The sequence below is a fragment of the Doryrhamphus excisus genome, chromosome 10, assembly GCF_030265055.1.
Source record: "Doryrhamphus excisus isolate RoL2022-K1 chromosome 10, RoL_Dexc_1.0, whole genome shotgun sequence".
In the NCBI taxonomy this organism is placed as follows: Eukaryota; Metazoa; Chordata; class Actinopteri; order Syngnathiformes; family Syngnathidae; genus Doryrhamphus; species Doryrhamphus excisus.
Genome location: NC_080475.1, coordinates 13,122,352 through 13,147,030, shown reverse-complemented (window position 1 = coordinate 13,147,030; position 24,679 = coordinate 13,122,352). Strand labels below are relative to the sequence as shown.

Sequence of the window (24,679 nt, the reverse complement as noted above, 5' to 3'; positions counted from 1 at the left end):
AGCTGTATTCGGGCGAGAGGCGGGGTTCACCCTGGACTGGTGGCCAGCCAATCACAGGGCACATATAGACAAACAACCATTCACACTCACATTCATACCTATGGACAATTTGGAGTCGCCAATTAACCTAGCATGTTTTTGGAATGTGGGAGGAAACCGGAATACCCGGAGAAAACCCATGCATGCACGGGGAGAACATGCAAACTCCACACAAGAGATGGCAGAGGGTGGAATTGAACTCGGGTCTCCTCGCTGTGAGGCCTATGTGCTAACCACTCCACCACCGAGCAGCCAATTACTGAACTAAAATTTAAAAAAATACAAACAAGTACAATTATTTTTTTTTTAATATATGCTAACATAATTTCTACTATGTTACACTATATATATATATATATATACAGTGAAGAAAATAAGTATTTGAACACCCTGCTATTTTGCTATTTCTCCCACTTAGAAATCATGGAGGGGTCTGAAATTTTCATCGTAAGTGCATGTCCACTGTGAGAGAGATAAACTAAAAAGAAAAATCCAGAAATCACAATGCATGATTTTTTAACAATTTATTTGTGTGATACAGCTGCAAATAAGTATTTGAACACCTGTGTATCATCTAGAATTCTGACCCTGAAAGACCTGTTAGTCTGCCCATTAGAAGTCCACCTGCACTCCATGTATCATCCTGAATCAGATGCACCTGTTTGAGGTCGTTAGCTGCATAAAGACACCTGTCCACCCCATACAATCAGTAAGACTTTAACTTGTAACATGGCGAAGACCAAAGAGCTGTCCAAAGACACCAGAGACAAAATTGTACACCTCCACAAGGCTGGAAAGGGCTACGGAGCAATTACCAAGCAGCTTGGTGAAAAAAGGTCCACTGTTGGAGCTATCATTAGAAAATGGAAGAAGCTAAACATGACGGTCAATCTCAATCGGAGTGGAGCCCCATGCAAGATATCACCTCGTGGGGTCTCAATGATTCTAAGAAAGGTGAGGAATCAGCCCAGAACTACACGACAGGACTTGGTCAATGACCTGAAAAGAGCTGGGACCACCGTTTCCAAGGTTACTGTAGGTAATACACTAAGACGTCATGATGTGAAATCATGCATGGCACGAAAGGTTCCCCTGCTTAAACCAGCACATGTCAAGGCCCGTCTTAAGTTTGCATATGACCATTTGGATGATACAGAGGAGTCATGGGAGAAAGTTTTATGGTCAGATGAGACCAAAATAGAACTTTTTGGTCATAATTCCAATAAGCGTGTTTGGAGGAAGAAGAATGAAGAGTACAATCCGAAGAACACCATCCCTACTGTGAAGCATGGGGGTGGTAGCATCATGCTTTGGGGGTGTTTTTCTGCACATGGGACAGGACGAGTGCACTGCATTAAAGAGAGGATGACTGGGGCCGTGTATTGTGAGATTTTGGGGAACAACCTCCTTCCCTCTGTCAGAGCATTGAAGATGGGTCGTGGCTGGGTCTTCCAACACGACAACGACCCGAAGCACACAGCCAGGAAAACCAAGGAGTGGCTCCGTAAGAAGCATATCAAGGTTCTAGCATGGCCCAGCCAGTCTCCAGACCTGAACCCAATCGAAAATCTTTGGAGGGAGCTCAAACTCCGTGTTTCTCAGCGACAGCCCAGAAACCTGACTGATCTAGAGAAGATCTGTGTGGAGGAGTGGGCCAAGATCCCTCCTGCAGTGTGTGCAAACCTGGTGAAAAACTACAGGAAACGTTTGACCTCTGTAATAGCAAACAAAGGCTACTGTACCAAATATTAACATTCATTTTCTCAGGTGTTCAAATACTTATTTGCAGCTGTATCACACAAATAAATTGTTAAAAAATCATGCATTGTGATTTCTGGATTTTTCTTTTTAGTTTATCTCTCTCACAGTGGACATGCACCTACGATGAAAATTTCAGACCCCTCCATGATTTCTAAGTGGGAGAAATAGCAAAATAGCAGGGTGTTCAAATACTTATTTTCTTCACTGTATATATATACTGCACTCTGTGTGTATGCTACTGGCCCCGCCTCCACCCACGGAGACTAGCACTATGTTTAACAAAACATGCCTTAAATTCTTAAACTAATGACATAATACAAAGTATATTGTTTTTCTTTGTTAACTACATGTCATTTAAATTATTTCAGTGAAATGGCGAGGTTATGCAGGAGCCAATCCCAGCTGACTTTGGGCGGGGTACACCCTGGACTGGTCGCCAGCCAATCACAGAGCATAAATTACAAATAATAGAATGTTATAATATTAGTGATGAATTCTAATGTACATTTGAAGAGAAAATACAGCCTATTTTCTTAAAGGCATATACCAATGTTTTAATATTGACTCAGTAAAGTAATATTATTAAACAAATTGTTTCTCTAAATAATGTGTAACGTATTGTTTACCAATAATATCTAAAATGTTTATTTTGCAGCTTTAGAACAGCATTAGAACACAAACTCGGGAGAAGGATGCTGAGCCAGGATGACGAGGTGGGTACCACTTTAATGACAAGGATGCTGGCCACGCCCTTTTCAGGCCCTGCCGACAGGGGGCGCTGTTTGTTGGCGTGTATACTTCACTGTCCTTCTAAGCAGCATCGCTCACCTTCAACCGGCCTGACGCACCCAATAAAAAGGCAACCGGACGACGTGAAACGTCTCTTCTAGACGAACAGAGCCGCATCTGAGTGTTTATTCGCTTTTTTGTAAAAAAAAAATAATGTAGCGTAATCGTTGGGTGTTTTTTTTTAAACGACTATACAGTCCGGCCTGTTCACTGCGACACGGAAACAACATCATCAAAAAAAAACTAAACACAACCTGAAAAAACGTTTTAAGCTTCTTTGCAGTGTTTCTGTGGGACAAAGGAGAGATCTCTACGGATCTTTCTCGTCGTGTTGTGTGGTTTTTTTGACGCCTCAGCAGCATCCACCTCGTCCTCATCGTCGTCTTCATTCAATCTGCGCCATGGCCGACGTCCCAGCAGAGTGCAACATCAAGGTGCTGTGCCGCTTTCGCCCTCTCAACCAGTCCGAGATCATTCGAGGCGATCTCTTTCTACCCAAATTCCAAGGAGATGACACCGTCATCCTGGGGGTAAGTAAAAAAAATTGTCATTTTAAGAAAGGGAGGCGCCTTGTGTACACCCTTCATCAATTAATCATTATGGCCGCCATAATGTGTGTGAATGTGGATGCAGCATAGCCTTTATAATGCTATAAATGCTATTTTTAATTGACAAATTCAACAATAAGCACATTAGCTTTACTGAATGTGTTATTGTGCAGTGTTAGTAACCAAAATACAACCGGTACAGTACCAACTACTACAACCACAGTTGAAAACAATGGACTGTACATAAAAAACAAGCCAAATATAACACCAATTTAAACAAAATAGTATTAAAACATTCTAAAATGATATAAAAAGCGGCCTGTCTCAGGTTAAGGGGTTTAACATTTTTGGGAGCAGCAGTAAAAAAGGCTTTGTCCCTTAGGTTCCAGTTCCTCTGATCAGCTGACCAGAAGGAGGTAAGGCGGGGCAACACCAGTTAAAGATTAAAAAAAAAAGAATAATAATATAGATACAATTTAAATGGACTCTAAACTGCACAGATGTCTGAAAATATTTGGGAAGGAAAAAACTAGCTAACTCCAAAATAAAGTGCATTGCAGTACTCTAGCCGATGGGAGGGCGGGTCTTACCTAAATATAGGTTCATCTGAGCTTTCATGAGGCGGCATTTTTGGACGCTAATACAACATATAGTAGATCTAGCTCAGGGGTCAGCAACCTTTACTATGAAAAGAGCCGTTTTATGTCCTTGCCCGCTAAAGAAAAATAGCATGGAGCCACAAAACATACGTTTAAAACAACGTTGGGGGGATGAACATAGTTCAGACAAGTTGGAGTACTTGTACATTTTTAATGTCTAACTTTTTATACCCGACTTCTGCACCTCACCCCGCTTTTAGCCTTGTTTTAACTCCGAATTAATGTTTGGATATTGTATTTTAACTCATTTTATTTTATAATTTTACTTTGTTTTAGCATATTTCCACAGCATTTCAGTCCAGCTTCAGCTTCCGAACGACTCTGGAGAGTCGACAATCTGCTGAAAACCTGAATAGCAGATTCAAGATCAGCTCTATTTTTATTTATTTTTCTCTACTGTAAAGCGTCTTGAGTACTCTGAAAAGCGCTATACAAAAAAAAATGTATTATTATTACTCTGGAGATAAAGTTATATCAATGTATGTGTAAACTACTGTAAACCTACCCGATTCGTTTACCACGTTCCCATGCAGCTGTTTTTAAATGTCAAATAGCCCTGGAAAAGTATTAATTATTTTACTTCATGTTTACCTGCTTGAGAGAGAACTAAATAGCATCCTGTCTGCTCTTCCAATCAGTCAGAACTCAGTCAGGATGCATTCATGGTCTCACAGAAAATTAGATTTTTTTAAAAACTCATTACAAAGATGTACATTTTCCCCACTTGTGTGTATAAAAATATTCAATCATTGCAAAGGGAGCCACAACAAAGAGGCTGAAGAGCCACATGTGGCTCAGGAGCCGCGGGTTGCTGACCCCTGATCTAACTGTTGCCTGCATAGAACCCAGTGGGAGTAAGTAAAGGCAGAAAAGCAGGGGCCCTAAAATGTAACCCTGTGGTACCCCACATATATTTTCATTCATTTTCTACCGCTTTTCCTCACGAGGGTCGCGGGGGGTGCTGGAGTGGGTGCTATCCCAGCTGTCTTCGGGCGAGAGGCGGGGTACACCCTGGACTGGTGGCCAGCCAATCACAGGGCACATATAGACAAACAACCATTCACACTCACATTCATACCTATGGACAATTTGGAGTCGCCAGTTAACCTAGCATGTTTTTGGAAACCGGAGTACATGCAAACTCCACACAGAGATGGCCGAGGGTGGAATTGAAACCCTGGTCTCCGAGCTGTGAGGTCTGCGCGCTAACCACTCGACCACCGTGCAGCCCGACCTATATTTTTGTGGATTTAATATTCTAAATTAATATAGAAATAATTTTTTTAAATGTAGTTTACATGGTTTTGTTAAGAGCAGCACACATGGTGAAGAATAGCTTACTCGGCAATCATGGAACTAGGAGTCAGCTTTCAATTTAGGATCAATTTCCGGATCAATGACTGACCTGTTTTCTCCTCCTTGCCTGCCTCCAGTATTTATTATTTTCTAGTAATGAGTCAGTCTGCGAATGTGTTGTCTTCTTTTGTGCCACACGAGAGACTGCTGCTCCTGTGTGACTAATTGAGCCAGTGTTGGGAATGCTGAGTCATTCATCAACGTGTCCCTGTAGTCATTATATGTCTTCAATGGATAATTTCACCTTACAAATTTAAAGGTTCAGTATTACAGTTTTTTCCATCCATCTTTTTTTGCTTATCCTGAGTCTGGTTTTGGGAGCGAAACAGAATCAGTGACAAAGGGATGCCCTAATGGAGTTCAACCCTCATTGGAAATTAGTCCGCTATGTGGACCGAGCTCTGGCACTGACCGTACCTCATAGTCCCAGACCAGGACTCCTCAAGGAACACGGTTGAATGCCTTACCTGAGTCCGTAAAACACATATAGGCTAGTTGGGCAAACTCCTATGCACCCTTAAGGATTCTGCTAAGACTATAGAGCTGGTCTACAGTTCCACAACCGGATTGAAAACCACACTCTTGATCTTGAAAATCTGCTCTTCAAGTTTTCAGCAGATCGTCAACTCTCTACAGAGTCATTCGGAAGCTGAAGCTGGACTGAAATGCTGTGGAAATATGCTAAAACATAGAATTACAGTAGTAGTAAATTGGTAGTTTGAGCTCAAATTATGAATTGGAGCAACCGACTCTGGGTCTGGATCCAAGTACTATTCCAGTTGCGCTATATAACCAGCAGAGGGGGCCATTCCCTTCAAATAGGAAAATTCCCATCCATCCAAACTGACTGAGTCACATTCATTCATTCATTTTCTACCACTTATCCTCATGACGGTCACGGGGGGTGCTGGAGCCTATCCCAGCTGTCTTCGGGCGAGAGGCAGGGTACACCCTGGACTGGTGGCACATATAGACAAACAACCATTCACACTCACAATCATACCTATGGACATATTCTTGTGATTTCATTATTATTTCTTCCGTTCCAGGGGAAGTCATACGTGTTTGACCGAGTGTTTCCCACCAACACCACCCAGGAGCAGGTGTACAACACCTGCGCCAAGCAGATTGTGAAAGGTATGCATGCTTTTCAGTAATAATAATAGCATTTTCAAATGAATGAGGTCACCGTTGTGTGTCTTTTTCTCTTCTAGATGTGCTTTGCGGCTACAACGGCACCATCTTTGCCTATGGACAAACCTCCTCCGGCAAGACTCACACCATGGAGGTATGCTAATCACCGCTATTCAATTTTTTAGGAGTATTTGTTAAAACTTTGAATTATTCAAATATGATGACTTCCTGTTTCAGGGCAAGCTGCATGACCCTCACCAGATGGGCATCATTCCTCGCATTGCTGAGGACATCTTCAATCACATCTTTGCCATGGATGAAAACCTGGAGTTCCACATCAAGGTTTTTTTTTTCATTATTTGCTTAGCATTAATATTCATTCATTCATTTTCTACCGCCTTTTCCTCACGAGGGTCGCGGGGGGTGCTGGAGCCTATCCCAGCTGTCTTAGGACGAGAGGCGGGGTACACCCTGGACTGGTGGCCAGCCAATCACAGGACACATATAGACAAACAACCATTCACACTCACATTCATACCTATGGACAATTTGGAGTCACCAATTAACCTAGCATATTTTTGGAATGTGGGAGGAAACTGGAGTACTCGGAGAAAACCCACGCATGCACGGGGAGAACATGCAAACTCCACACAGAGATGGCCGAGGGTGGAATTTAACCCTGGTCTCCTAGCTGTAAGGTCTGCGCGCTAGACCACTAGACCACCGTGCCGCCTAACATTAATATAATAATTTATAATAATAAAAACACACTTTGCCGCCGACTGTGTAACATAACACAAAGTTGACACAAATGGTTGCCAGATTGCCCCCGCATGCAGCCCTGCTCGACTTATATTATTTCCTTGTCCTCCTAAAGGTTTCCTACTTTGAAATCTACATGGACAAAATCCGAGACTTGCTGGATGGTAAGTGTCTGCTTAGCAATCTCTTTAGCATTTCATAGCATTTCAATATTTATTCTGTTTTTAAAGTGACAAAGACCAACTTGTCCGTCCACGAGGATAAGAACCGTGTTCCGTATGTCAAGGTATGGGACAGCGTCTTTTACACCATTTTATTTAATAAAAATTTTTTATGAGTGATGTTAAATATGATCTTCTCTCGTCAGGGATGCACAGAGAGATTTGTCTCCAGCCCGGACGAGGTCATGGACGTGATTGACGAGGGCAAATCTAACCGCCATGTTGCCGTTACGAGTGAGTCACAGTCGCCACGGCAACACATGAACAATTATCTAGACATTAACACACACTATTATCATAAATGCTCAATAATCCAAAATACATTGATGATATTAAGAGTGTATTATAAAACCTTTTCACTTTACCATCATAGTTCCACTGATATTTCATCTATTATTGATTGATTCATATTTTATTATAGTTAATTGATTTAATTGGCATTAAATTACAAATGATACAGATGGAGGAATGAACAGTGAATTAATCTATTTCGTTTTTTTTGTTTAGATATTATTTATATTTTCTACTATTATATTATTGTGTATATTTATTGGGCAAAGTAATCTATTTTACATTTTATAAAATATTGTAATTTATTAGTATTATATTTATTATATTTATTATTATTTTATAAAAATATTTATATAAATTTATAAATTAAAAATATTATAATTTTAAATTTATAAATTTATTTTGTTATTGTTTTGATACAAAAATAATATTTATATTTACTATTTTCCACATATAAATTGCTATTAAATGTCACACAATAGTAAATGGACAATCAGTTAATCTATTATATCACATTGAAAAAAATATATTTGAAATAATATTTAGATTACATTTATTTAGATATATTTAACATGTATATATATATTTTTTCATTTAAATAATATGTTATCAGTAATTATTTTGTTCTAATTGACATTAAAAGCCATAGCCAATGCAACTTTATTATTTTTTTAATAAACAAAATACTAAGTAATATGAAATAACATGCTTTGTGAAACAACTCCAACTTCCTGTTTCAGTTAAATGACTACAATACTTTCATCCAAAGCAAAATATCATTTGTAATGATGTTTCACCCTCCTTGAGGAGGTCTCACTCCTCCCACATTATAGGGGATGAATGCTGGTACTGTGATGACTCCAGCATTCATGTACTCTCGCTGATTAGAGCTCAGAGATTGAGTGTGTTCTTCGTGGATTACATGATTTTATGTGTGTGAGGAAATGCTGATTGGATGGCAAGATACCGCACATGTTGTCATGGTGACCAGGACCAAGATAAAAGCCACACTGTAGAGCAGAAAAGTCAGTCAATAAGAGGGGATAATAATAATAATAATAATAATATCAGTCATGGCGTCATTGCAGTGTTGTGGTGCTGACTCACCGTGCTGCAGGGAATAGTGGAAGCCTATTTATCGAGTGCTGAAACCCGCACCTTATTTTTGGGAAGAGATAGCGCTGCCGGTCCTCTGCATGATGAAGTCACCTTGCTGCAGTTCGAGCCTGGGATAATAGAAGGAGTTTCTCCATAGACAGGCAGACAACGAGGCCCCCTAGTGAGAGCATTCATTAATAAAATATGTATCGTTCTTCTTCTTTGTATGTTTGCTCAGACATGAACGAGCACAGTTCTCGCAGTCACAGCATCTTCCTCATCAACATCAAGCAGGAGCACGTGGAAACGGAGCAGAAGCTGTGTGGAAAACTCTACCTGGTGGACTTGGCTGGAAGTGAGAAGGTGGGAAGCCATCAGAGAAGCTAGAATTTGGAGTCGCTAATTAACCTAGCATGTTTTTGGAATGTGGGAGGAAGAAAAACCCACGGATACACGGGGAAAACATGCAAACTCCACACAGAGATGGCCAAGGGTGGAATTGAACTTGGGTCTCCTAGCTGTGAGGCCTGTGTGCTAACCACTTGTCCACCTTGCAGCCTAATTACCATTCATTCACACTCACAAGGGTCACGGGGGTGCTGGAGCCTATCCCAGCTGTCTTCAGGCGAGAGGCGGGGTACACCCTGGACTGGGCACATATGTATAGACAAACAACCATTCACACTCACATTCATACCTATGGACAATTTGGAGTCGCCAATTAACCTAGCATGTTTTTGGAATGTGGGAGGAAACCGGAGTACCCGGAGAAAACCCACGCATGCACGGGGAGAACATGCAAACTCCACACAGAGATAGCCGAGGGTGGAATTGAACTCGGGTCTCCTAGCTGTGAGGCCTGTGTGCTAACCACTTGGTCACTGTGCAGCCTAATTACCATTCATTCATTGTAATGGACAATTTGGAGTTGCCAATTAACCTAGCATGTTTTTGGAATGTGGGAGGAAACCGGAGTCCCACAAACTCCACACAGAGATGACCGAGAGTGGAATTGAACTCGGGTTTCCTAGCTGTGAGGCCTGTGTGCTAACCACTCGATCACCGTGCATTACCATATTTACATTATTATTATTATTATAGATTCTTATGCTTTTCAACAACCGCCTATGTCAGGGGTGGGCAAACTACGGCCCGGGGGCCACATGCAGACCACCTAGCGTTTGAATTTGGCCCGCCAGTTGCTTTCTAAGTATTTCAACTTTTAACATACAAACCGGCAACATGATGTCTTATTTAGTAAAAAAAACACAAAAAAAACAACAAAACTGTAAAATTAAATGACATGACAACATACAGCTGATAGTATAACACTTTTACAGATAAAATTAGACAAATAATGTTCCACTGTAATACGTATCCTATTTTGCCTGTGCAGGTCAGTAAGACGGGGGCTGCAGGAGCCGTCCTGGATGAAGCCAAGAACATCAACAAGTCTCTTTCAGCTTTGGGGAACGTCATCTCTGCCTTGGCTGAGGGCACGGTGAGTTTTTGTACCGGGTCATCCTTCTACTTTCTTATCTCGGCGTCCTCTTACGTAACCATGACGTCCCTCCTCGTGCAGAAAAGCCACGTGCCGTACCGCGACAGCAAAATGACCCGCATCCTTCAGGACTCTCTTGGAGGGAACTGTCGTACCACCATGTTCATCTGCTGCTCACCCTCCAGCTACAATGACACCGAAACTAAGTCCACGCTGATGTTTGGACAACGGTAGAATCATCTATTCAGTGGAATAATACTTAAAATAGTGTTTAAAAAATATTCCGTATGCTCGTCCACAGCGCCAAGACTATCCGTAACACCGCCTCCATCAATCTGGAGCTGACGGCTGAGCAGTGGAAGAGGAAATACGAGAAAGAGAAGGAGAAGAACAAGACCATGAAGGACACCATCCAGAAGCTGGAGGCTGAGCTCAACCGCTGGAGGAACGGCGAGGACGTGCCGGAGACGGAGCGCACCCAGCCGGAGACCATAACCCGTTACGAGTCGGTGGAGGAGCAGCAGCAGCAGCAGCAGCAACAGCAGCAGCAGCGTACCATCCTGGACAACGACACCTCCTCCATTGTGGTCCGCATTTCTGAGGAGGAGCGGCACAAGTACGAAGAGGAGATCCGTAAGCTGTACAAGCAGCTGGATGACAAGGTTAGCATCCTGGCGTATTTAAGGATTTATTTTTTCGGTGGCTTGTTACGGAGACGTAATGTCTGTTACAGGACGATGAAATCAACCTGCAGTGCCAACTTGTGGAGAAACTGAAGCAGCAGATGTTGGATCAGGACGAGGTTGACACACACACACACACACACAAACACACACATGCGTGTTTTCTCACATGCGTCGTTTTTGCCGCAGCTTTTGGCGTCTTCGCGTGGCGATGGCGACAAGGTGCAAGCGGAGCTGGGCAGGCTTCAGGTGGAGAGTGACTGCGCCAAGGCGGAGGTGAAGGAGGTGCTGCAGGCTCTGGAGGAGCTGGCCATCAACTATGACCAGAAGAGCCAGGAGGTGGAGGAGAAAGGTCTGCAGAACCAGCTCCTGGCCGACCAGCTGGCCCAAAAAATGGTATGTTCTAGAAAGTCCAGTGCTCCATAACAATTCCATAGACCTCAATGATTCTTCCAGGATCCAGTGTTTGTGTTAAAGAGACATTTATTCCATTATTTGGTAATGGTTTAATTTCATTTGAACATGCATCAGATGACAATTGAATGCATCACATAATCAGTTCACAGTTCCACATGTCCAAAAGGAGTAGGAAGAAGCAAAGCGTATTAAATCCTACCCCTCCATCTGGTACTTTTACAAGCAGTAACTGTTACATTTGTTCATTTCCTGCTTTCCTAATATAATTTAAGTAAACATGTTCCGTTCTGCATTTATTCCTGGCATTAATTAATACTTCCCTCTTGATACATTGCAGTATGCACCTTGTAGTCTTAACTTGTTTCTTAAAATACACAGTGTTTTCGGGCACGATCGTGCATCAGTCACGATGTAATGGTTTTATTTCATTTGAACATGCTTCAGATTACAATTGAATGCATCACATAATCAGTTCACAGTTCCACATGTCCAAAAGGAGTAGGAAGAAGCAAAGCTTATTAAATCGTACCCCCTCCATCTGGTACTTTTACAATCAGTAACTGTTACATTTGTTCACTTCCTGCTTTCCTAATATAATTTAAGTAAACATGTTCCGTTCTGCATTAATTCCTGGTATTAATTAATACTTCCCTCTTGATACATTGCAGTATGCACCTTGTAGTCTTAACTTGTTTCATAAAATACACAGTGTTTTCAGGCACGATCGTGCATCAGTCACTGACAATGTAATGGTAATGGTTTAATTTTCATTTGAACATGCATCAGATTACAATTGAATGCATCCCATAATCAGTTCACAGTTCCACGTGTCCAAAAGGAGTAGGAAGAAGCAAAGCTTATTAAATCCTACCCCTCCATCTGGTACTTTTACAATCAGTAACTGTTACATTTGTTCACTTCCTGCTTTCCTAACATAATTTAAGTTGTTTTTGTTTTATTTTAACTTTTTTTTTTTTTTACGTTATTTTTTCAATTTTTTATTTAAACAAAACCTCAACAATAATACAAACAAACTCAAAACAAAAAGGGGGTACTGGACCTACACAGTATACAAGTTAGTGTTACATTGTGATAAACATACACACACTTTGTCATAATCATACACAACCATTCAGTTTCTGTAATTTTAACAGTATTTTTAATTTTTAATTTTTAATTTTTAATTTTTAATTTTTAATTTTTAATTTTTAATTTTTAATTTTTAATTTTTAATTTTTAATTTTTAATTTTTAATTCCAGGCCAGTCTGATGGAGCTGGAGGCAGAGCTGTCTCGCATGCAGGAAGTGAGTGGTCAGCAAAGGAAGCGCATTGCCGACGTTCTCAACGGCCTGATGAGGGACCTCAGCGAATTCAGCACCATCGTGGGAAATGGCGAAATCAAGCTGGTGAGTCGGTGGCATTATCGATATAATATAGATTGTATCTATAACTCTGACCCGTCATCAGCCGGTGGAGATCAGCGGCGCCATCGAGGAGGAGTTCACGGTGGCTCGCCTGTACATCAGCAAGATCAAGTCTGAGGTGAAGAGCATGGTCAAGCGTTGCCGTCAGCTGGAGAACATGCAGCTGGAGTGCCACCGCAAGATGGAGGAGACCGGCAGGGAGCTCTCGTCTTGCCACCTCCTCATCTCTCAGGTGAGGGAGGAAGAAATAGCGGAATGTTTAATGAGGGAAATAGCATTAAATAACATTATTCCGGTGACGTCATGTGACGCAGCACGAAGCGAAGATCCGCTCGCTGACCGAGTACATGCAGAGCGTGGAGCAGAAGAAGAGGCTGCTGGAGGAAAGTCATGATTCTTTGAGTGAGGAGTTGGCCAAGCTGCAAGACCAAGGTAATACACCATCACTATACTACAGTACACTATATTTATGTAAGGTAATACGCTATCTCTGTTTAGTAACTCAATCTTGTCAACAAGATCAATGATTTTTTTCTTCTTCTACAAGATAATTCCCTTATGGAGGACAAGGATGCTGAGAAGGGAGAGACTGAGGATGGAAACGTCAAGGTAAAAAAGTCCAACACACAGGGCACATATAGACAAACAACCATTCACACTCACATTCATACTTATGGACAATTTGGAGTCGCCAAAAAGGGTGGGATTGAACTTGGCCTCGATGTGAGGCCTGTACGCTAACCACTCGGCGCAGTGCACTTCTCTTTGTTCATTCCTTCATTCATTTTCTACCGCTTATTTTCACCAGGGTGGCGGGGGTGCTGGGCGAGAGGCGGGGTACACCCTGGACTGGTGGCTAGCCAATCACAGGGCACATATAGACAAACAACCATTCACACTCACATTCATACCTATGACAATTTGGAGTCGCCAATTAACCTAGCATGTTTTTGGAATGTGGGAGGAAACCGGAGTACCCAGAGAAAACCCACGCATGCACGGCGAGAAACTCCACACAGAGATGGCCAAGGGGGGAATTGAACTTGGGTCTCCTAGCTTTGAGGCCTGCACGCTAACCACTCGGCGCCGTGCACTTCGCTTTATTCATTCATTAATTCATTAATTTTCTACCGCTTATCCTCACAAGGGTCGCGGGGGTGCTGGAGCCTATCCCAGCTGTCTTCAGGCGAGAGACGGGGTACACCCTGGACTGGTGGCCAGCCAATCACAGGGCACATATAGACAAACAACCATTCACACTCACATTCATACCTATGGACAATTTGGAGTCGCCAATTAACCATTATTAATCAGAGATGGCCGAGGGTGGAATTGAACCCTGGTCTCCTAGCTGTGAGGCCTGCGCACTAACCACTCGACCACCGTGCAGCCACTTCTCTTTGTTATGATTTGTAGTTAAACACTGTGTTCTCTTTCCTTGTCCAGAAGATAACCCGCCAGCAGGGGGAGTCTCACCGTGGCCTCCATCACAAGCAGCTGGCTCGTCTGCGGGATGAGATCAATGAGAAGCAGAGGCTCATTGACGAACTTACCGAGTGCGGAAAAATCATCCTTTTACCATCAACCCGCATGATGTGTCCATGAAATAATGACCGTGTTTTGTGTCCAGTCGGAACTCCAAGATGGAGCTGGAGCTGGCTCAGGTTAGGTCCGACTTTGAACGTCTGAAGAGCCAAGACAGCACCAAGAGCGAGCGCCTGGAGGAGCTCTCGTAAGTGACGGTGCTTGAAGTGTACGGAAAATCATAATTTTTTTTTGTTACTAATGATGATCCTTTCCTGCATAGATTCCTGCACGAGCGCCATGAGCAGACTAAACAGGACCTGAAGGGTCTGGAGGAGACCGTCGTAAGTAAACATCATAGCCACATGTCATTCTGTTATACTGTAGCTTTTATGGAATACTGAATAGTTCAGGTTGGTCCACCTAACCTTCTTCACGTGTCGTGTTCCGTATCAGGCCCGCGAGCTCCAGACCCTCCACAACCTGCGCAAGCTGTTTGTTCAAGACCTCACGTCGCGGGTTAAAAAAGTATGTCTAATTTATCATTATCATTATTTATGACTTCAAGCATCAGTAACATTACATAAACCTGAGGAGATCACAATTAATTTCTTTGATACCCACATTTTAATCAATTATTACAATTACAATTGAATGCATCACATAATCAGTTCACAGTTCCACATGTCCAAAAGGAGTAGGAAGAAGCAAAGCTTATTAAATTAACTTGTTTCATAAAATGAGATGAGGATGCTGGGGTTCTCATTGGGAGTGACCAGGATGGATAGGATCAGGAAGGAGTACATCAGAGGGACATTACATGTTAAAGGCTTTGGAGATAAAGTCCAATGAGGCCAGACTGAGATGGTTCGGACATGTTGGGACACTGTTACATTGCATTAGCAATGAAGTTAGATAGGGGCAGGTGTACTTAGTTGACTATAAAAAAATAACAATATTTTTCTTGAACCTGTGCAGAGTTCCGAAATGGAACCTGATGATAGCGGGGGGTCTTGCACCCAGAAGCAGAAGATTTCCTTTCTTGAGAATAACCTGGACCAACTTACAAAGGTTCACAAACAGGTAAGAAGAAGAAGAACATTTATGTTCTACTTGGCTATATTAGCATTAACGCTAGCCACTGTGCGTCCTCCAGCTGGTTCGTGACAATGCAGATCTGCGTTGTGAGCTTCCAAAGCTGGAGAAACGTCTTCGGTCTACTGCTGAGAGAGTTAAGGCCCTGGAGACTGCACTGAGAGATGCCAAGGAGGGCGCCATGATGGACCGCCGCCGCTACCAACAGGAAGTGGACCGCATCAAAGACGCCATGAGGGCGAAGAACGCCCTGAGGCGCCCTCATGCCGCGCAGATCGGTACTACTTTATGGAAGTTTCACCCTGGAGACAGGAACGTATGCTAGTGGTGGTGACTTGGTGTTCTATCTCCTTGTCCTTAGCCAAGCCCGTGAGACCGAAGCAGGTTCCCGTGTGTTCTCCCAGCAACCCGTTCTACTCGTACATCCGGGCTACAGAGCATGCCAACACCTACAGCAACGCTGTTTTCCAGAGCAACATGACACCACCGCCCAATTCCGCCAGCATCAACTGCAACCCAAACTCTGTTCAAACCAACACGTAAATAACTTTTTTTAAAATAAATTTTTTTATTGTAATGGTTTGGTCCGGTTCACGTTGGTTTGTGTTTTTTTACAGAGTTTCCACAGCGCTGGGCTACAGAGCAGGAAGATACAATGGAGACATACTGGAATCTTTCCCACTTAACATTGACAATGGTGATCATGCATCTACAGTACCATTCATATACAAATATTTGTCACACTTAAATGTTTCAGGTCATCAAACAAATATAAATATGAATCCATGACAACACATTTTTTAATCAAACCTTTTATTATTAAGGGAGAAAAAAATCCAAACTGATATAACCCTGTGAGAAAAAGTGATTGCCCTTAGCAACAACAACAACTGCAATCAAACATTTGCAATTGCAATGAGTGTCTTCCCGTAGAGGGACTTTAGCCCACTCATCTTTGCATAATTGTTATAATTCAGTCGCATTAATGGGTTTTCCGGCGGCACGGCGGTCTAGTGGTTAGCGCGCAGACCTCACAGCTAGGAGACCAGGGTTCAATTCCACCCTCGGCCATCTCTGTGTGGAGTTTGCATGTTCTCCATGCGTGGGTTTTCTCCGGGTACTCCGGTTTCCTCCCACATTCCAAAAACATGCTAGGTTAATTGGCGACTCCAAATTGTCCATAGGTATGAATGTGAGTGTGAATGGTTGTTTGTCTATATGTGCCCTGTGATTGGCTGGCGACCAGTCCAGGGTGTACCCCGCCTCTCGCCCAAAGACAGCTGGGATAGGCTCCAGCACCCCCGCGACCCTCGTGAGGAAAAAGCGGTAGAAAAAGAATGAATGAATGAATAAAGGGTTTTCCAGTATGAGGCACCTTTTTAAGGTCCATGCCACAGCATCAATTCATCAATAGCAGCAATAGCATCAATAGGATTTAGGTCAGGAATCGAACTAGGTCACTCCAAAGTCTTCATTTTGTTGGTTTCAACTGTCACCAACAGTTGGACTGACATTCTCTTTCAGTATTTTTGCATAGACAGCAGAATCTATGGTCTTCCAGATCCTAACGCAAAACAAAATAGTTGAAGACCATCACACTACCTCCACCATATTTTACTGTTTTCTGAAACGCGACGTCACTTTTACACACACGTTCCAAAAAGTATTTACCCAAAAGAATTGGTGATCATTAAGATACTTAAAAGGCCTTAAAGGGGACCTATTAAGCTAATTTTTGACACAACTGTATATTACTCCATTGATATGAAAATCAGGGCTTACGACTACTATTTTTATTTATTTTTTTGCTCCCAACAGGAAACAGCATCAGTGACGCAAGGGACATCAATGACAACAGGTGAGCAGATCGATACAGTAGATAGAAAATATATATATGGACAGATCACCAGATTGTATTGAATGCTTTGCATGTGTGTCTACATTATGAACAGGAGTGATGTGCACTGTGGCAGCGAGGTGGACGATTCAAACAGACACTACATGGTTCACCAGGAGACAGCTGCAAGTTAATAGCAAGGTAATAACGTCATTATTGTAATGGCAATGGTTTAATTTCAATTGAACATGCATCAGATTACAATTGAATGCATCACATAATCAGTTCACAGTTCCACATGTCCAAAAGGAGTAGGAAGAAGCAAAGCTTATTAAATCCTACCCCTCCATCTGGTACTTTTACAATCAGTAACTGTTACGTTTGTTCACTTCCTGCTTTCCTAATATAATTTAAGTTTTTTGTTTGTTTTTTTTACTTAATTTAATTTATTTTAGTTTATTCTAGTTTAGTTTAGTTTATTCTAGTTTATTATTTTAGTTTTATTTTATTTTAGTTTATTCTATTTTTTTTATTTTAGTTTTAATTTAGTTTATTCTAGTTTTTTATTTTAGTTTAGTTTATTCTAGTTTATTTTAGTTTATTTTATTCGTTTTCTATTTTAGTTTTATTTTATTTTAGTTTATTTTATTCTAGTTTATTTTATTTTATTCTAGTTTATTTTATTTTATTCTAGTTTAGTTTCACTTAGTTTAGTTTAATTTCATTTTATTTAAGTTTATCTTATTCTTCTTTATTTTATTCTAGTTTATTTTAGTTTTATTCTAGTTTTCTATTTTAGTTTTATTTTAGTTTATTTTATTCTAGTTTATTTTAGTTTAGTTTATTTTAGTTTATTCTAGTTTAGTTTCATTTAGTTTAGTTTAATTTCATTTTATTTAAATTTATCTTATTCTAGTTTATTTTATTCTAGTTTATTTTAGTTTTATTCTATTTTTCTATTTTAGTTTTATTTTAGTTTATTTTATTTTAGTTTATTCTAGTTTAGTTTTGTTTAATTTCATTTCATTTTATTTAATTTAATTTCATTTTTATTTACATTTTTATTTACATTTTTATTTACATTTTTTATTTTTTTGTCACGTACCGACAAACTATGTAACTGTGCATTAAACTGTATATACTTACTGTATATAGTCATTTTCAGCTTTTTTTAAGTTGTGAATTTATCTTGAAAATGTTGTGCAAAAATGTATATTTTTGTCTTCCAGGTGACGACCAAAACACTGTACATGTCCAGGGACCCCCTCCCCTCCCTTTCACCTGCATGCATGCGGCCCGTCTCTCCTGCTTCACCCACTGATCAACAAAGATAAAGATCTATAGCTTTGTAGTCTTTCAAGTACGTAAAGCTTCTCCTCATCCCTCTTACTAGCGTCGACCATTTAATTACTCCGAGGCCTCTCGTTTTGAGATGAAATCAATTTTGTAAATATTAAAAAAAAAAACAGTCAAATCGGTGATATGTTTCAGTACACGCACATGCACACACAGCATGCATGTCACTTAGCAGGTTAGCTTTCCTGATATTTGCATGTGTTGCGATTCCAACAGAGAGGCTACAAAACTTGGTTTTGCACACCCGGTAGTTGTTTACATGTGTTTTTTTTGCAGGTTGTTTCAGGTGTGAGGTAAACGTAAACACATCTGGATCAATTGAGAGTGAATGTAAAATCGAGAATTCGTCAGAATCGGCCATTCGAAGGTGGCGTTCCTCTATTTACTGCAGCTGACATCGATAAGGTTTAATTTTTTATGAGTCACCGAGCGCTATGACTATATTTTGTCATTAATGTAACCAATATATATGTAAGTGTAGTATATAATATAATACATTTTGCAGTTCTATCACAATAATTAGCATACAGTGGCTCTGAAAATTGACCCCTCCAAAATTTTTAATTTTTTTAATTCAATTTTGTTCAGAAATTTTCAGCTTTAGTCATATACCCGAAACCTGTTATTTCCTAAATGTGAAAAAGTCATTATATATATATATAACAAGTTTATTCACTTTAATAATGATTTGGAGTGCATGAGAAAATGGAAAGGAACACATAGCTCTCTTTGACAACATAGTCATGTCTTACATTGTGTATATTGCACAACACAGCAGCATCAGAACCAATGTTAGCGGCAAGTCGCTAATCAGCCAGCAGTAATATTACTAACGACTGTAAACAAGAGCACGCCAAATATAACACGTATGACTTCACACCGACATTACGCATGCAGTATATATTTTTAACATAAAAATATCTGTCTTAATTTGTTTATTTATATTTTTGAAGGCGCTAGCCGCAGCTCTGAATGGCGTACCTTATGACGGCGTAGCATCAGAGCTAAATTACAATGAATGAATGAAGGTCTTTTAATTCAGCGCCAACATGGAGAGAACTTGTTCCCTCTCCAGCTAGCCAACCAGCAGTTGGGGTTCGGACTTGTTGTTTGTTTGTTTATGCTGTGATTCTTCTCACGTATATCCTGACCATCCAATCAGGAGAGAGGAACACTGCGTGAATTTAAAGAACTCAATTATTTGGGCTGTTTTTAAATGAAAATTATTCATTACATTTATCGGAATATGATCTTAAATAGATGAAAAAAATATGCATTCAGGTACAGATGGAATGTAAAAATTTATTTCTTTAAATGACAGCAAAATGACCTGCACCTTTATCTGGATTTGCACCAAAATTTGACCTATTTTGAGTCTTATTTTGCTGATCTCAGGGTCACCGGGAATCTTATTATAGGCTGAAAACGAATTACAAACTGAAAACAAACACCAAAAAAAAAATACTTAAAATCAATATTTATTATGTTGTAATATACTCTTTTAATTATCTATTTTTTGTACAAAAATATTGTTTTGTTTAACATATTATATTATTTTTAAAATAATTTAATTCTTCTATTGTTTAATTTATAATTATTTATGTGTATCATTGTTAAAAAAAAAACCTGCAGACCTTGTCGTAATAATAGTCTGTCCCTTTAAAAAAAAAAAAAAAAAAGATGCCTTGGACTCTCTGCAATTGAGTGGCCACTATATAAGAAAATACGGTAGAAATATGTTCAGACCCTACAGTGTGTGTCCTAGCAGACCCCTTCTATTTGACACCATGTTGTAATATATATATGTGAAGGTGAGGAGCGTGTACTGTACTGTACTTTATACCGCATATAAATACAGTATATTTATTTCTACATATGTCATCTGTTACTGCTTCCACTGTCTGCTTTAAACATATCACAAATAAGTGTGCTATTTTATTCTTCATTTTTGTCAGTAAAGTCTCTTATGACAATGCAAGAGAAAGGTATTAGTTTTATTTTGTGTACGCTGATAACTATGATACATTCTCCGATAATCATCGTGCAAGACTCCTTGTATGTAAATAAATAGAAGTGTACTGCATTGTATGTGAGCCATTGTGTTGTAGTTCAATAAACTTGTAGAAAGCATTTGGATGTCATGTAGGACTTTTTGGAAATGGCTCCCTCTAGTGGTGGATATTTATCAAGACGGCATGGAATCCAGCTACCTTTTATGGAGCTTATCCTCACTCGGGTGACAGATGGGGTCTGTAAACTGGTCGCCAACCAATGGCGGAGCACATATATACAAACAAGCATTCACACTCACATTCATACAGTATTTAAGGCTAACTTAAATGTACAATAGGTCCTTAAAAACAGCAGAGTGCTAGCCGCTATGCTACTGTATGTTATCCATTAAACAGTCCAACCAGATGGTGGCGGTAATGTGTCAGTCAGTTGTAGTGGTGGGCAAAACCGTTCATTTCAGTGAACTGGATCATTCCAGTTCATTCAGTAAAAAGATCCGTTCATTTCGGTGTCAATTGGTTATTAGCTGTGATTCCACCAGTGCATAGACCCGGTCAGCCGTGTCGAGTCAGTCCATTCACTCATGTTCACGTTCGTTCTGACTCAACAGCTCAACGACACGTGATGACTAGTGGTGTGTCGGTCATGAACGAACGGGTCAAAAGAACTAGTTTTTTTTTTGTGAACTGAATGAACGAGGTCACCGACAGTGTTGGTCAATCTCTCGGTCTTTCAGTCAGCTAACCCCACCCACTCACAAGAGGGAGGCGCGACGATTGGACAAGACAGACAAGAACGCAGATAGACCCGCCCTGCAAAAAAGGAACCGTGAAGTGACTCTCCAGCCAATCAAAAAAAAGCATTTGCGACTGAACGGGTATTTTAGGGGCGGTGACCTGTTCATTCCGTTCACAAAAAATAACTAGTTCTTTTCACCCGCCCGTTCATGACCGACACACCACTAAAGAAAACATTCAACTACAACTAGCAATGGGTACGTTTTTAAAACGAAAATATGACAAAAGTGTTGCCAGCCCCTGCCAAAAGACTAATTTTTTTAACCTAAGTACAATCCTGACTTCATCAAGTACGGCTTTGTAAATGAAGGAAGAGCAACATCTGGTTTTAGCTTGTGAGCTTTTAGCTAACTGTGAGTGGATTTGATTTATTATTGAAAAAAAAAAAACAACTAAATGAGATCAATTAAATCTATACAGTGTTAATATTTAATGGATCCCGGGTAACTCTGAACTGAAAAAAATCTGGCTTCAACGTCAAAAAGGTTAAGATAGTCAATCGTCCATCTTGAATTCTGTTCAAGTGATGCAGGCCAAGTGGATAAAGGAAATTCCTTTTGGCTCCCATGAGAAAGGAAATGGTGATGTAAACAGCATGTGAAGAAGCATCATCATCATCACAAACCCACTCTGTGAGGGATGGCCTTCATTGGTAACCTGCATGTCTATTGTCATGTTCTGATACATGCTACTGTATTTCATCAAGGGGGGAAAATATTTTCATATTGATATTTCATATTTTGTGTGTGATTTATACCAGTGGCGTCATTGGGCCTAAAATGGTCTTAAGTCCCCCTAAATATTTTAATATTTATGTATTTATTTTTAATAGATAATAAAAAAAAATAATAAAAAAATTACAAAAAAATCTCTGACAAATTTAATATAAAAGGGCAAAAGCAGGCTAATAAGATATGCCTTTATTCGTCCCTCAGTGGGGAAATTTGTAAAGCAAGCCAATAAGCAGGCTAATACTAGCCTACTACTAGCCTACTACTACTACTGGTATAACTAATATCAAATTATTTAGGGGGCCTTAAGAACACTACTACTAATAGTAGTAGTGTTCTTAAGGCCCCCTAAATAATTTGATTTTTTTAATAACATTTTTTTTTACAAAAAAAATCTCTTTATAGATTTTTTAATAGATTTTTTGGTAAAAAAATCTTTTTTTTTTAACAAAAAAAACTTTTTTTTTTTTTTACAAAAAAAATCTCAGACAAATTTCATATAATAGGGCAAAAGCAGGCTAATAAGCAAGCCAATAAGCAGGCTAATACTAGCCTACTACTACTACTAGTAGTAGTAGTAATAATCAGAAGAAGAAGAATGATGATAGTAATAATAATAGGCTAATTAATAATATAATGATTATTATATAATAATGTATATATATAATTATATATAATAAATATAAAATAATTTGATATTTTTTATACATTTTTTTAAATAGATTTTTTTTACAAAAAAAATCTCTGACAAATTTCATATAATAGGGCAAAAGCAGGTGATGAATGATTATTACTACTACTAGTAGTAGTAGGAATAATCAGAAGAAGAATAATGATGATAGTAATAATAGGCCAATTAATAATATAATTTGCAGTGTAGATTGTGTGTACTTGTGTAAATGTAATGGTGGCCTAAAACAATTGAGTATCTCTACTAAATCTGGCCAAAAGTGGGAAAGTAATATCCCGGTTCTTGTTCCTTATTTGTTTTTTTTTTTATTTTTTTAACGTCTACCACATTCATTCATATTGTGTGAACCCCCCGCCCCTGATTGATACCATTATTGGTGAGAGTTGGTAAGAAAGACTCCTCCTGAACTCTTGAGTTGTGTAAGCAGCTGCTATGGTCTGTCTGTGTCTTGGGAGGTTATAAATAAGAGGCTGTGTTTTTTTTTTTTTTGTCATGTTTGGTCAGCTGCCTGAGAGGGTTTGTTTGTCTCCCCCGTGAGTGCAGGTATACTCACTGACTGGCCTCTTGATGCTCTTGTTGAAAGCTTACCTCAAAGCCACGGTGCTATTTGTGATACATGCGCATCATCTGTCCCGATGCTGTCTTTCAGGGCTAGTCAGCTTTTCAGGGGGGGGGGGTACCACCATACTGCTGTTTGGAAGCAAAGTAAGTCAAATATCCTCTATATGACTGCTTTAAAAAAAAAACAGTAAGAATGTGATGTGACTTTATTTGGTAGTACAACACAACAATGACGTTAAAGGGTTTCATGTTCATTTTGTGTGTGTTTGTTGTGGTGTGGACTTAGCAGTGCATGGGAAAGTGGCCCTGGATTTTTATTGCAGACCACCAGCATCGATGATCTCATTCAGACATCTTGCATATTTGCCCGCTACACTGTATGTTACCGCTGTATGTATTTCTAAACTATTCATCTTTTCCAATCCAATCCAATAATTATTTATATAGCACATTTTATAAACTGAGTTTCCAAAGTGCTGCACAGACTAGTAAAATAATTTTTTTTAAATAAAATACAATAAATAAAGGTACAAATATAATTTAATCCAAAACTAAAAGATCAAATAAGAAAAAAAAAAGTAAAATAGATAATAAAATATGAAAAACAAGAAGCAAAGCACTAAAAGTATAAAAAAATAAAACCAATTAAAATAAAAATAAAAGAACTAAAACACACAGGACCATACGACTCACTCCGAGTTCATTCATTCACGAGGGTCGGGGGGGGGAGGGGTGCTGGAGCCTATCCCAGCTGTCTTCGGGCGAGAGGCGGGGTACACCCTGGACTGGTGGCCAACCAATCACAGGGCACATATAGACAAACAACCATTCACGCTCACATTCATACCTATGGACAATTTGGAGTCGCTAATTAACCTAGCATGTTTTTGGAATGTGGGAGGAAACCGGAGTACCCGGAGAAAACCCACGCATGCACGGGGAGAACATGCAAACTCCACACAGAGATGGCCGAGGGTGGAATTGAACCCTGGTCTCCTAGCTGTGAGGTCTGCGCGCTAACCACTAGACCGCCGTGCCGTCCGAGATGTATTTGGGGGGCCTTAAAAACAAACAATAAAATCTTAAAATCAACCAATTCAGGGAGGCCAAGAATTGGGGTGATGTGCTCCCCCTTTTTGGTTCCTGTTAAAAGCCGTGAAAAGCCGCAGAGTTCTGGACTAATTGTAAGCGGGAGAGAGATTTTTGGCTAATTCCAGACTAAAGTGCATTAGAGTAGTCCAGACGTGATGCAATAAAAGCGTGCATGCTTTCAATGCCATCAGCTTCTGGGTTGATCCTGACAGCTCATGATGATTGATGACCAACAGGGGTCACCTTCCCTCAGAGGTCATTAAGGGTCACACCATCAGTTGGGTGGCCAAAATAGACA

The 24,679-nt window shown here is 40.0% G+C and overlaps 2 protein-coding genes across 2 annotated transcripts in view; both read left to right on the top strand.

The window, feature by feature from the left end:
• Nucleotides 1–2,577: 2,577 nt before the first annotated feature.
• Nucleotides 2,578–20,626, top strand: kif5aa (kinesin family member 5A, a). Its single transcript, XM_058085216.1, has 28 exons — nucleotides 2,578–3,119; nucleotides 6,202–6,289; nucleotides 6,367–6,440; nucleotides 6,524–6,628; nucleotides 7,164–7,212; nucleotides 7,279–7,334; nucleotides 7,416–7,503; nucleotides 8,897–9,021; nucleotides 10,055–10,159; nucleotides 10,241–10,389; nucleotides 10,461–10,821; nucleotides 10,893–10,961; nucleotides 11,032–11,238; nucleotides 12,520–12,666; nucleotides 12,728–12,916; nucleotides 12,999–13,116; nucleotides 13,232–13,293; nucleotides 14,131–14,240; nucleotides 14,315–14,416; nucleotides 14,492–14,552; nucleotides 14,665–14,736; nucleotides 15,187–15,291; nucleotides 15,365–15,581; nucleotides 15,665–15,842; nucleotides 15,921–16,000; nucleotides 17,122–17,161; nucleotides 17,256–17,341; nucleotides 18,370–20,626. Exons 1-27 carry the CDS (start codon nucleotides 2,991–2,993, stop codon nucleotides 17,332–17,334), a joined length of 3,165 nt encoding a protein of 1,054 aa, XP_057941199.1. The 5' UTR covers nucleotides 2,578–2,990; the 3' UTR covers nucleotides 17,335–17,341; nucleotides 18,370–20,626.
• An 833-nt stretch (nucleotides 20,627–21,459) lies between these two features.
• The window catches only part of LOC131137283 (uncharacterized), a 35,668-nt gene continuing 32,448 nt past the window's right edge, over nucleotides 21,460–24,679 (top strand). The window contains exon 1 of the mRNA XM_058085021.1: nucleotides 21,460–21,503. The gene's annotated coding sequence lies outside the window, so the exon portion shown is untranslated. The remainder of the gene's footprint in view (nucleotides 21,504–24,679) is intronic.